We start from the raw sequence: 12960 nt of genomic DNA on the forward strand, positions 1-12960 counted from the left end.
TACATCAGTCACGCACAATACATCTTTATTCCTTTTAATGAAAACTTACAAGCAGAACCAAATAATACTAATACCTTTCTTCTTCTTCTTTTTTTAATTTATTTTTTTATTATTTTATTATTTTTTCCCGCCATAGAATCATGACAAGAATGTAACTCCACGAATCCCATTCACACATGTAGTTTTCTTCCACGTTTGACACAAGTTTTGACAAGGTGTATATCATGAATGATTTATTTACCGTTTTAATAAACGAAGCAGCAGTGACTTATAGATCAATAGGCACCACCAAAGGGGTGTCACCCTTGTCAACCACAAATGTCTTTGTAACTTTCTTGGAGGCAGTAAGAATGTCCAAGTAATAAGTTCCATGGAAACCTCTAAACGTGAACTCTCCATCCTCATCCACATGGCCGTGAGTATGAAACAGCCACTCTCGTTTAAGATCCAGGTATTTTTGGCCAGCTTCATTTACATCTCCTTCTGCATTCACCAAATGCGAATTTTCACGGCTCATAAACAACTCCCAGAATCCCCATAGCATCACACCATCAACTGCAGGGTGAGCAAATGCTTCTCGAAGCATGACTTCCAAGTCTTCTGCTCTAATATATTCATTAATGGAAGAGACATCCAGCTCCGTAAACCAGATTGGAAGTCCAAGAACACCCAGTTTATCAAGAGCAGAAGAAACAATTGGCCCAACTGGACTGTCTATATGACCTTGAATTCCAATCCCTCCCACAGGGGCGCCTTGCTCTTGTAAATCAAGAATATGTTGAATGTACTTCTCTGGAGATGATCTGGTGTCACATCCATCCTCAACATGATAATCATTCACAAATAATATGGCAGAAGGATCTAGTTGGTTAGCAATCTTGAACATGTTTGCACGGATGTCCTTACCCAACCTGTCTTGGTAGAATGAGCCATGCAGCATCTCATTGTTGACATCGTAGTGCCTGAACTTCCCCTTATAGCGTGTGAGCAGACCTGTTAGGCGATTTTGGACAGCTGTTGCCAAGTCAGTTTTGCTCAACGAACGGACCCATTGCTGGACTGCGCCCTCCACTTCCCAGAAAATACAATGACCTCGGGCTTCTATGTTATGGCTCTTACACAAGTCCAACATCTCATCAGCATCCTTATAGTTTAAGTTCCCTTTCTGAGCTTCAGTCCAATACCACTTTAACTCGTTTCCAAACACAGCCCAGTTGAAATTTTTCACAAAGAACTCAACAAAATCTTCATTGTCAATATTTGTTCTGTTCATACAAGATCCAAAGGGGAAACTGTTCTTTATTTGTCTGACTTTCACAAGGGTGCCAAGGAAACTGGTTGAATCCAGTCCTGAAAATTTCAGGACAACATCACGCTTTCTGATCTGCATGCAGATTATGAGATACATCCCAAATGAGAAATGATCAAGGGAAAAAAGTATTTCAAACTAACAGATTTAGAATACTATTGTGTCATTTTTTTTTACTCATTGAGACAAGTATGACTGTGCATGTTCATCACCGTAATAAATTTAAATAATGGGATGAAACAAACAAGTCACCAAAAACAAATATTTTTCTAAAGAAAGAATGGTAAAGTACACCTTTTAGTTGAATAGAATAAACAAGCAGACCATTTATTTAGTCACCCTCTGAATGAAAAAAGAATTCGCTAAGACATAAAACAAACGGATGATACTACTTAATAGTTAAAAATTAACCAATTGAATTATCAGGCAACCTAGTATGTTTCAAATGTTTTCTATTTAAGTTTTTAACAAAACAAATAGCCAAAAAATCTACTTACCATATCAGTTTGCTTTCTCAAATATCTAAACCTTGCCTGTCGATCAACTGGGAAAATCTGAAGTCCAGCAAGCATCAAGTTGATACCTGCTGCAGGACCTTGTACATAAACCATAACCTTGGCTGGTTGCTTCTCAATTCTAAAGGAACCACCAATTTCATGCCATGTATCATTATTAAGCTCAACTTGTCCTCCGTTGACCCATTGGTTGTCCACACTAAGGGCAACATTCACATTTTGGGGACCAGTTGCACCAGAACCAATTCGAACCCAAGCAGATACTTGATATGTCAAAAAGAGTTTGAGTTTATCAGTGATCATCTGAGCAGGACCCATCCAGGTCTGAGTGCGATTGGTCACAAGGATGTAACGACCACTGAGAGGCTCATGAGGTCCCAGGGAATCTCTAGCCATTGGAGGAAGGATATGTGGTGAACCAGTTCCAACGCTCAAGGTGCAATTGCCAAGGCCAAACCACCCATTTGTGCCATTGCTAAGATTGCTGTTCTCAATTATATTAACTCCAAAAGCTGGGTTCTACAGAAACAAAATTCAATGTTTGAATACCATAACCCCGACTAACTAACATGAATGAAAGTTAAAATCACATGTTCAACCAACCTCAATAACTGGGGGAGGTGAAGGGGGGATTTTCTCTGCATGTTTGACCACTAAGCTGTTCAGAAGAATATCAGTTCCTGCAGGTGGACCTTCGAAATAAATGACTACTTTGGCCGGGGAACCATTTAATAGAAACTTCCCCTGCAATTGTGTCCAATTCTTGTCTGTTGCCTGAACACTTCAGAAAAAACCAAGATTTCAATCAGGAATCGAAGGTCAATGATACATGGACAGTGATAATAAAACGGTACAAGTTTAAGGGATATTTTTCAAGAGAAAATTAACATATCGGTAAACTAATCAGCAGATAAATCTACAATTTCCAACACAAAACCGTGCGCATAACATTACTTGGACATCGGCATTGCCCAGGTCAGTGTGTCTCTGTCTCTGTGTGTGTGTGTGTGGGGGGGGGGGGGCGCATTTCCACTGCAATTATCATGTAGAGACAAATAAAAGAGAAAAGAACTAACTTGGCGATGCCAATATACTGTTCACGCTGGTCTGCTCTCTGGACCCATAAGGTGGCACGTACATCTGAACTAGTAACATTGTTACCAAATATACGAACAACAGCAGTAACCTCATAAGCAAGCTTTCGCTGTACTCTTCCAGTGATTTCCTGCTGAATTCCATTCCAACTCTGTGTACGTTCTGTAGCAGCTGCAAAAACCTTTCCAGTCAGTGGGACAATCTTCCCATCTCCCATAGAGTCATGCAGGACAACCTTGCAGCCTCTTCCAGACCAATTATTCAAGCCATCCTCAAATCGAGGGTTTAGGATTATATTGTCATCTTCAGCAGTGGCACATGCTTTGCTTCCACTCTTTAAAATATGAAAACATAAAGTCCAAAATCAATCAGCAAAACATAGCTGCAACTGAATTTTAGCGGAATCAAACACCTTTTTGGACAGATTTTTACAGAAAAGTCTATGCTGATTATTTGCAAACCTACTCTACATAACTTCACTTTATTAAATTTTCAGTGTTCTTATGCACATAGGCTTCTTTATCAGGGTTTGTTTCATGAGGAACCAAAGGAGGGACTCAAAACCAACAATTACCTCAGATTCTTTGTTACTCAAACAGGATACAACTACTGATTGTATGAGTAGGTCAACTCCTGGAGAAGGCCCTTCCAGATAAAATACAACTCGCTGAGGCATTGTTGACAATGAGAATGTTCCTTCCACCTTTTCCCAGCTCTCCTTTGACACAGAGGTTCTGCATTTTATGACAGCAATTAACAAAAAGAACTTTTCCCAAAAAAAATAAAAATAAAAATAAGGAGAAAAGAAGAAGAATAAGACATGCAGGAGTAACAAACATCATTACTTTCCAACAAATAAATAGCTAGTCGCTGAATTCTGATATTCTAGTTTTAAAGTTGCCAGGACATCAGCAGACCCCTGAATGGCCCCCGAAACTCCAACATGAGCAGAAACCATATAAGTGGAATTAAGGGAAATTCTGCTGGTAATGTCTTGTTCCAACCCTTGCCAGCATTCCTTACGGTTTGTAACAACGGCATAATTTCCAGCCAGGTTTGCTTCCCCTCTTGAATTAGCTGAATCAGCTAAAACAACAAAGCCATCACAGCAGTTGGCATGCCAAGATTGCAGTCCTCCAGAGAAATCATGGTTCAGTATGACATTTGTCGTACGGCCACTACTGGGATTGATCATATTCTGGTTTTCACTCTGTCAGCAAAAGCAGAAGTATTGAGAAGTCTGGAATCATGAAGTTATGAGTTAAAGATCTTAATGCGGTAAGGCTCAAACATTTTCCAGAAAGAGTTAGCAAGTTCATGAACACTTTAATCAGCTCCCAAAACCAAACATTATGTTTCTGTACCATGTTTCCTGACTCTATACTCAGAATGAAGTTTCAACATCTATCTCACTAGTAACAGTTCCAGCATTAATCAATAAAATCATCCTACTTATTTTACTCTCCACAATTATATATGTTTATCATTGACTCACAACTGCTGCATTTGCAGCCTAAAGTATATATGCATTGTAACATGCTACTGGGTCTGGGAGTACAGTACCATACTTTTCTTAAAATTCCATCATTTGCGACGGGGATGACAATAAGACAAATAATAACAATAATTTTCTGTCATTATACACAAAAATTAGATAACCTTCGACTAGTCTACTCCATTTACACGGACGTATATGATATAAAAAAAATAATAAATAATAAATAAACCAACGCTACAAACTTACAAAAGTTGAAAAGCACCATTTAAAAGAACAAGGTTGAAAGCGACGGAGGAAGAGCAGAAATTGTAAAATAATAAAAATGATAATCCAAGTCAGAAAACGCAATGTAAACAAAGAAAAGCGCATATAAAGCTGAAAGAATAAACAAGAACCTGTGCCTCCAAATTGTCGGTAGCAATGGCATCGTTAATCAGTAGGTTCTCCATTGTCTCTCCGGATGTCTAGCCCAGTACCCAAAATCAAGCAAGAAGATCTTCGAATTAGAGAAATATGAAATGGGTATTACATAATATTATATGACTAATGAATAAACACGACACTCTGTGTTACAGTAGCGAGAATAGGATAGAACTCAAAAAAAAAAATGATTCACCTGGGGATGCTTGTGCTTCCTATTATGGGTCCTGGAGATTTTGCCTGTGAAGCAGCAAGCAGAGTGTGTCCTCATTTATACCCTTTGCCGTATTCAAAAAATTTACGAGTGAAGTACACGAAAGGCGCGGGGCCAACCAACCAACCAATCAAACTGCAACCTCTTCTGTGTAGACCATTAGCTTTTAAGTCCCATTTGTCTTTTGTCTGGGTTAAACTCATACAACCTGATCAACAATTTGTATAACTAATTAACAACTTTAACATGCCAAAACAATCTTTTTTTTTTTTCTTTTTTTTTTCTTTTTTCCCTCTTTTTCTCTCTCTTTTCTCTTCCCTTATGGAGAAGGCTAAAAACCTCAACTGCTTATCGTTTTGCTTTACCTTGCAAGATTGGTATGCTTGAATTGGAAAAGAAGCTTTTAAAAGTATGTGGTATGCTCTCAGTTTCAATTAATTTAACATATATTGTTAGGATTCCTTCCTTAGGCTTTGATTGCAAGACAATATCTATTAGAGTCTAGATCCTAACAAATTAGGTGGGGAAGTGCTTTCAGTATTTTTGAAATCTAGGAAGACCAACTTGACATTGTCATTGAAAATGTACAAACTCGAATTTAGCATACTTTAATAATTAAACTGAGTGTATAGCAATTCAGATAATGTAGACACCCACCCAATAGACTCAGCTTGAGTGTTGGGTTGGTGTTCTCCATCAAGCCCAGCCATATAGATTTCCAAAAATATGCCTATAACAATGCCCTTTGAGACGTCTCTCCATTCGGACACTTTGATCGGTCCCGGCAAAACTGCCAAATCCAGGCTCGGGGCAATTTGGTGATAAAGACATAATAAGCACCATGTATTTGTTCATCAAGACATTCTGTTTTGTCAGGGGAAAAAAGTGTTATATATTTTAAGAAATGTACGTCATCTGTTAATCAATTTACGCCAAAAAAATAAAAGTATTAAAACATGTATACGAGATGGCGAGGGAACTGTTGTCCATGAATACAAAACAAACACCACAAAAAAAAAACCAACCAAAAAAAAAAAAAAAAGGGTCAAAAACAGAATTTAGGACATATAATTGTTTATTGCTTTCGAAATTGTTCTTTTTGTTTCCTTCTTAGTAGACTCTTCGACTGCTACATTATGGCAAGGTTCAAGTAGTTGCAGAATAATTCACAAAACTAAATAAATAAATAAATAATGTTCCCCGAATAGGAACCAGAATAGAGCAAAATTTTATACAGTTATCTTTATCGTCACGAAAACATAAAAGCATTTTTTGAAAAACAGAATGCCCTTGACGGCTACGATTCCTCTTTCAAGTAATCTAAACATCGTTAATCATACCACCTCAAATCCTCTTCAAAAAGAATCTATAACTCAAATGTAAGATGCGAATTTTAATGCATAATCATTCTATTTAGGAAAACTTCAAAATAAATAAATAAATTGCTAAGTACCTAATTTTACGACCCAATAAGTTCCAAGTCCAACCCAACGCGGACATCGCCCGTCCATTTCTTCCCAACACCGTGTCTGAGAAGATACTGAGACCCATAAATGGATAGAAAGAAACACAATCTTCTGTTGGCGGCGACAAATTATGCGAACGAAGACGATACACTCCCCGTTTATTCTGGGCTAGACCAAGCGGAGCCCATTAAAATTTAGCCAAGAAAAAAGCCCAATTACAGAGACCATGACGTATATGCACGAGAGCAAATTTCTTGAGCCCATATAAGTTGCCCAAAAATTAATAGGCCACCTCTCAATCAGTTTTTTTTTATTTATTATTATTATTATTTGGAACGTCTATGTTTGTCGTTTGTATGACCAAATCCACGGTAAATTATTAATTCTCTCAGGTCCAAAATAGTCATTACGGACATAGAGGATAAAAACAAATTAAAAAAAGGAAAATCTAATTTGCTGTCTTTCCCTTTCACTTATTTAATGTGGCTATGTTGTACATAAAGGTGACAAATGGTAAGCACAAGGCCACAAAACACTCCCCGATGAGATTTTGTTTTCGAATCAAACTCCACAGAATCACAATTTACCTTTAATTTTTGAATGAATATGAATCACAATTTTTTACTTAATAAAGATTAATTGGCATTTTCAGCGTCTCAAGTTGCAGACAGTACACCAACCCAACACATGCGATTAAAGGAAAATTAGGAAATGATTATCCTCTTATTTATCCACGGAGATGTGAGTAAATTAATTCCAACCATATCCAAAAGCGGTCGAATAGTACTACTTCCTATAAATTTAATCTGCACGCCCTTTCACGTTACATGTTGTGTGTTTTGCACTGCTTCTCTCTTTACTAAATTTAATCGTCTCTGAATGTCTACCCTTTGTGTTGATAAATCTTTAAGATCACGCATTGATTCTCATTGTAAAATATCTATTATAAAATAAATTATGGAAGATATTAGGTCTACAAAAGTTAAGGTAACGTTCCCCAACAATAAAATCCATCTTCCTCAATTATTATTTTTTTATTTTTTAAAAAGAATCAAGATAATGTTTAACATTTGGGTCAACCTATAATAATATAATAACATTTCTTTTAGCCCCAAATTGCGACAATTTGAGTAATTACCAAATTGCGGGAAGGGATTATTGATTAAATTCGGTAGTAAGTGGCAACCAAGTAAGAAAAAGATACCCCATTTTGCATTTGAAAGTAAACTTTTCCCCAAAAATCAAAACAAAATAAGAAAATCACCATTAGAAAAGGCAATAGAAGTTCTAGAACCGAACCCTAAAAAAAAAAAAAAAAAAAAAAAGTTATTATTTACCAAAAAAAGTTATCATTTACCAAAAAAAGTTAAATTATTTACCCTAAGATGGAAAGATTGAAAGACATGGTCAAAGGAGTTAAAAATCTGCATCGTCAGAATTGCTTACAAATTGTGCTTATCTTCATTGGACCAAAGAAGATAAGGATGGGCGACAAGAGCTGCCATCAACTCCCAAATAGGCACTCATAACTTTTGTTTTTGATCCCTTAAAAACACACAAGTCTATCTCCTTCTGTGGATAATCCTTCGGCTTTGGAATTTTTATTTTTTATTTTTTAAAAATACAAAATGAAAGACTAAAAAAGAAAGAAAGGAAAAGCGAAGCAGAGAGTCAGTCGTCAATATTTAAAGATCATGAGGATCTCGAGGGGACCAGAGTGTAACCACAAACAGTGCCACGCGTACATAACGCTGCATGGAGTGTCAGTCCGGACGATTGGGTCAAAGCCAACTCAATGTGCCACCGACCACGTGTTCCCCTTCGTCACGTGACATGTTTACATGTGTACACCGTACAGATTTTATTGTTTACATTGTCGCTGTGCATTGATTCCCAATCCATTCCTTCGTACCTGTATATTGATTTTCTTCACTCCTATCTATAATTTTTCTTTTTATCTTTTCAAATAAGTATTGCTTTTCTTTTCTTTTCTTTTTTTTCCTACAATTTTCAAATAAGTTTTGCTCGGTCTTACTCTATCAATACATAACATTTCTCTACATCTTCTTTTCAGGAAAAAAAAGAAGAAATTCTCTATATAAGCAAAAGTATAACTTATCGATAAAATATAAATTTGACCTTTGATAAAAATTAAAGATTAATATGTTTTTGATGATTTTGAAAATTGTTAAATTTAAATAAAATCACAACAAAACTCACAAAAAAATAATCTATCTTTTCATTTTTGTTTGGGCTTGAACTTTTTGTCGTAGTCGAAAAGGACAAAAAATAAGTTGCCATTCTTTGAAAAAAAAAATTTCGGTGCATGAACATATGATTATTCCTCTGCTCCAAAATATCATCGATTTAGTTGATTGGGATTTCAATGTATAATACTGAACAAACATTTAGATTAATCATAGACTCCTGCATTGATTTAAAACTTATATATATATATATATATATATGTGATTGAATTTGAATTAATTATAAATGCAATAGTTTGTGTTTTATTTTTCTTGCATCACATATATTTCCATTCAATCATGAAGGAGGTTTCATCTACTTATCTACTTCTATCGTCCATGTCACTTTAAATTCATAATCGAACAATTTTATCAATTTAATGATAAGTTAAAAGCTAAATAATCCAATTTACCTTAACAATTCGTACAATCAAATTATCAAATAAAATCCAGGCGACTCAACGCCCGTATGATTAGAAGTAGAACTGCGATAATTCAATCAATCCAATGGAATGGGCAGCAAGTTCAACAATGAAAAAGACTGGTGGGATTATGACCCAAAAAAGAAAAAGGATGGGTGGGATAAACCGATTCCTTCGGTTTTTTTGTCAAAACTCATTTTGGTTGCGGACAAATATAAAACCGATAAAATTAAATATTTGTACTTTGCATCGTTTAAAAAAAAAAAATTAGGGTTATTATAATTAAATCTTATATAAATTATTTCATGAGCTTGTATTTGGTAAATAATATATTAGGATTATTAAATTTGTTTTCCAGAGAAAGGAATCACTAAATTTGTTTATCAAAATTTAACTATTAAATAATGTTATATTATTTTATTATATACCATCCACGTTAATATTTACAAAAATACAGGTAAACTTTTGCTCTTCCTCTTATTCATCACATTTGCGTGTATGGCCAATAAAACAATGATAAAAAATTTACATGAAAATGGGAATATAATTTAACTAAATGCTATGCGTAACTCAATAACTAATTACAATTGTTTTGTTCAAAAAACAACTCATTAGATATTGCCGATGAAACAAAAAAAATTGCTGTTGGAATAAATATATGAATTTATATGAGATGATTATTGACGAAGAGGATCAGATATCATGATTAAATATTTTCTATTTGAATTTATTAGAATATGAATTTGAATCACATATAATATATAATAGAATGTATGAGATTGTTAATAGTTTATAATTAAATAATTTATTTTAAAAAACTAATAGGAGATGATCATCCAAGATAAAAAATTAAAAAATGAACATTTTTTATTTTGATAGAACATATTTTAATAAATTATCCATAAGTTATTTATCAAATTTTAATTTGTTACTCCGACCTTCGTGTGATAGTTTATTTTTCTTTTTATTATTTATGGGAGATCTTAATTTTATTAAAAAAAAAAGGGTAAATCTCATAAAAGGCTTTACTATTTGACAGGATGGATAATGATTACCTGTAAACCTCATGGGGAAAAAACTTGTACATACCTGCTCTCGGGGATGATACAGTGGCACGAACCACTCATTAATTCAACATTCAATAAATTAAATATCAAATGGAACATATAAACTTTATTTAAATATTGTATTACTATATGACATGGAATTTACATAATACGCAACAATATTTTGAAGTAATTTGAAGTGATATGAACGTAATATCAACATTTCATGTTATATTTTCTCCCTTACCGCACAACAATTACTAATTTGGTATATTTAATTATATTTTAACTTTTAAAACAAATTAAAATATGTTATGTTTGTTTGAAAACAATAATCTTTTTTTTTTAGATCATAAATGGTTATATAACATATAAATATCATTTTTCTTGATAAATTTTAAAGGCAGATATCAGCTATATTGTTTTATTTATTTTTTGCTAAAAAAGTGATATTGTTCTATTGTGCCCTCTTTGATTTATTGATATTATTATTAGCAACGTTAGATAATATTTTTCAAATTATACAACCTTAAAGACCAATAGACCTAATCTAGATATGCAAAATTTATATACATTAATTTTTGACTATTAAAATGATCTTCCACCTTCTTAACTTTATATCCACCAAACCGTTAAATATCTTTCAATTCTTTTTATTTTTTAATGCAAATTGACATATATATATTTTTTCTTATATAGCTTGTGATATACTATTTAATTTTATCATATATATATATATATATTTTTAAAGTACTCATATAGTTGCTTCTCAGTTGTATTTTAATTGTTGTTTAAGTTGCTTCCAACGAAGGTTTGATGGTTTATCAAAAAGAACAAAAAAAAGGTTTGATGGTTTCATATGAATAATTATATTACTATACAATTTCGGTCCAATTAAAAGTTGTGATTTATGGAATTAGTTAAGAAGAAAAAGAAAAAAAGTTTTAAAATTGATTCCCACGATAAGAAACATGGTGCGCTTTCATCGTGCAGGCGCTTAGATATTTTAACCGCATTGCCAGTTACCTTTTAACTTCACCACGGTTAAAACTTTTATTCCCCATCTTTTTCTCTCTCTCCATCTCTGTCTCTGTTTATATATCAGAGACCATACCCTTCTCTCCTTCAGTGTCTGAAGTCGTCTAATGCTACCCCTCGATGATGCTTGGAGAACCTACCCGCTTCAATCCTACCGTCCAAATTCCTCAATGGGACCCATTCGAAGATCCGACGGCAGTAATGGCCTCCCCTTTCTCATCCGTCCCCAATTCCTCTGTCAACGTTAACGCCAATGCCGGTAACGGAGACTATGCCCTTTTTCTCGATTCTTTCTCATCGCTCCACCGTTACCTTCCCTCCAACGAGTACGTGGCCAGCGAGTCCGACTCACTAAGCGAGGAATCGGACGTGCCCGTCGATGCCTTTTCCTGCGATCATTTCCGCATGTTCGAGTTCAAGGTTCGGAGGTGCGCACGTGGGAGGTCACATGACTGGACGGAGTGTCCGTTTGCTCATCCCGGCGAGAAGGCTCGCCGGAGAGATCCTCGCAAGCATCACTACTCTGGCACTGCATGCCCTGATTTCCGCAAAGGGAACTGCAAGAAGGGCGATTCCTGTGAGTTCGCTCACGGAGTCTTCGAGTGCTGGCTCCACCCGGCTCGTTACCGTACTCAGCCGTGCAAGGACGGCCTGAGTTGTCGCCGCCGAGTCTGCTTCTTTGCTCACACTCCCGAGCAACTTAGGGTCTTGCCTCAGCAGAGTCCGAGGGCTCATGGGTCGTCCTGCGATTCCTACGATGGGTCGCCGGTTCGTCATGCTTTTGACTCTTATTTGACGAAGGGGTCTTTCGTTTCGTCGCCCACATCGATCCTAACTTCGCCACCGGTATCTCCACCGTCTGAGTCGCCACCAATGTCGCCGAGCGGCGCTGCTCAACCCGGTGGTGGATCGGCCACCTCGGTGAGTGAACTTGCTTTGTCAATGCGTGGTCTTCAGCTTGGTAAGATGAAAATGAATTCTCCTTCGTGGGGGGTTCAAATGGGATCTGGGTTTGGTTCTCCCCGTGGTGGATCGACCCTCCGACCAGGATTCTGCAGCCTTCCTTCGACCCCGACTCGAACTCCGACGAATCGCTCGGGACTGGGTGCGTTTGATCTCTGGGACCAGACCTGCGAGGAAGAACCTGCCATGGAGAGGGTAGAGTCTGGGAAAAACCTGCGTGCGAAAATGTATGCGAAACTCAGCAAAGAGAACTCGCTGGAACAGTCGTGCGCCTCTGCACCGGACGTTGGGTGGGTTTCGGAGCTAGTTAAGTGAATCCGAGATATGGTAGGCGGATTCGAATTTCGATTTTTCTTTTGAAAGAAATTTTTTATTTTGGCTGATGGGTTTCAGAATTCGGTGGCGTGGTGATCTTCTGACTATTGTGAATACGGAGTTAATTTTGGAAATTTTGCCTGTAAATAGTTCATGAGAACTTATTATTACTCTTTATCTGCTTATTGGGAAAAAAAAAAAAAAGGAAGGAAAAAATGGAAGAAGTTGGATCTTTTTGTACAGATAAAGAATTTCCCAGACTGCCGAGGATTGGGATAGCAGCAGCAGTTGCTTTTGATCAATATTTGTCTGTGAATTGTATTTCGGTTGGATTTTTATCTAATTTCTCGGATAATTTTCTATGTAAGTTCATCTGGTTATGTTTTATTAATGTAAATTTATTTTTCTTCAAA

At 36.0% G+C, this 12960-nt stretch overlaps 2 protein-coding genes across 4 annotated transcripts; one reads left to right on the top strand and one right to left on the bottom strand.

Annotated features, from left to right (window-relative positions):
• On the bottom strand, positions 1-6661 carry LOC107420628 (endo-1,4-beta-xylanase 1). Of its 3 annotated transcripts, XM_016029625.4 has the most exons (10): positions 6505-6661; positions 5709-5915; positions 5034-5259; positions 4813-4881; positions 3765-4129; positions 3494-3653; positions 2901-3253; positions 2428-2605; positions 1807-2343; positions 1-1384 (listed from the first exon to the last, which is right to left on the bottom strand). In XM_016029625.4, the coding sequence occupies exons 3-10, from the start codon at positions 5106-5108 to the stop codon at positions 269-271; spliced, it is 2853 nt and encodes a 950-aa protein (XP_015885111.3). In that variant the 5' UTR covers positions 5109-5259; positions 5709-5915; positions 6505-6661; the 3' UTR covers positions 1-268. The 3 variants fall into 3 exon arrangements, with proteins under 3 accessions (XP_015885111.3, XP_015885114.3, XP_015885113.3); XM_016029628.4 differs by lacking the exon at positions 5709-5915 and having other exon boundaries at positions 6505-6660; XM_016029627.4 differs by lacking the exons at positions 5709-5915; positions 6505-6661 and adding an exon at positions 5417-5612.
• A 4670-nt stretch (positions 6662-11331) lies between these two features.
• On the top strand, positions 11332-12960 carry LOC107420623 (zinc finger CCCH domain-containing protein 23). The gene has a single exon (XM_016029617.4). The coding sequence runs from the start codon at positions 11390-11392 to the stop codon at positions 12545-12547; it is 1158 nt and encodes a 385-aa protein (XP_015885103.2). The 5' UTR covers positions 11332-11389; the 3' UTR covers positions 12548-12960.

The sequence above is a fragment of the Ziziphus jujuba genome, chromosome 5, assembly GCF_031755915.1.
Source record: "Ziziphus jujuba cultivar Dongzao chromosome 5, ASM3175591v1".
In the NCBI taxonomy this organism is placed as follows: domain Eukaryota; kingdom Viridiplantae; phylum Streptophyta; class Magnoliopsida; order Rosales; family Rhamnaceae; genus Ziziphus; species Ziziphus jujuba.

Bases quoted from the DNA above. Each gene is read 5' to 3' on its own strand.
- LOC107420623 (XM_016029617.4), top strand. From the start codon at position 11,390: ATGATGCTTGGAGAACCTACCCGCTTCAATCCTACCGTCCAAATTCCT.
- LOC107420628 (XM_016029625.4), bottom strand. From the start codon at position 5,108: ATGAGGACACACTCTGCTTGCTGCTTCACAGGCAAAATCTCCAGGACC. The intron at 4,882-5,033 runs GTGAATCATTTT...GTACTGGGCTAG, and splicing joins GGAAGCACAAGCATCCCCAG to ACATCCGGAGAGACAATGGA. The intron at 3,254-3,493 runs GTAATTGTTGGT...CATATTTTAAAG, and splicing joins TGAGTAACAAAGAATCTGAG to AGTGGAAGCAAAGCATGTGC.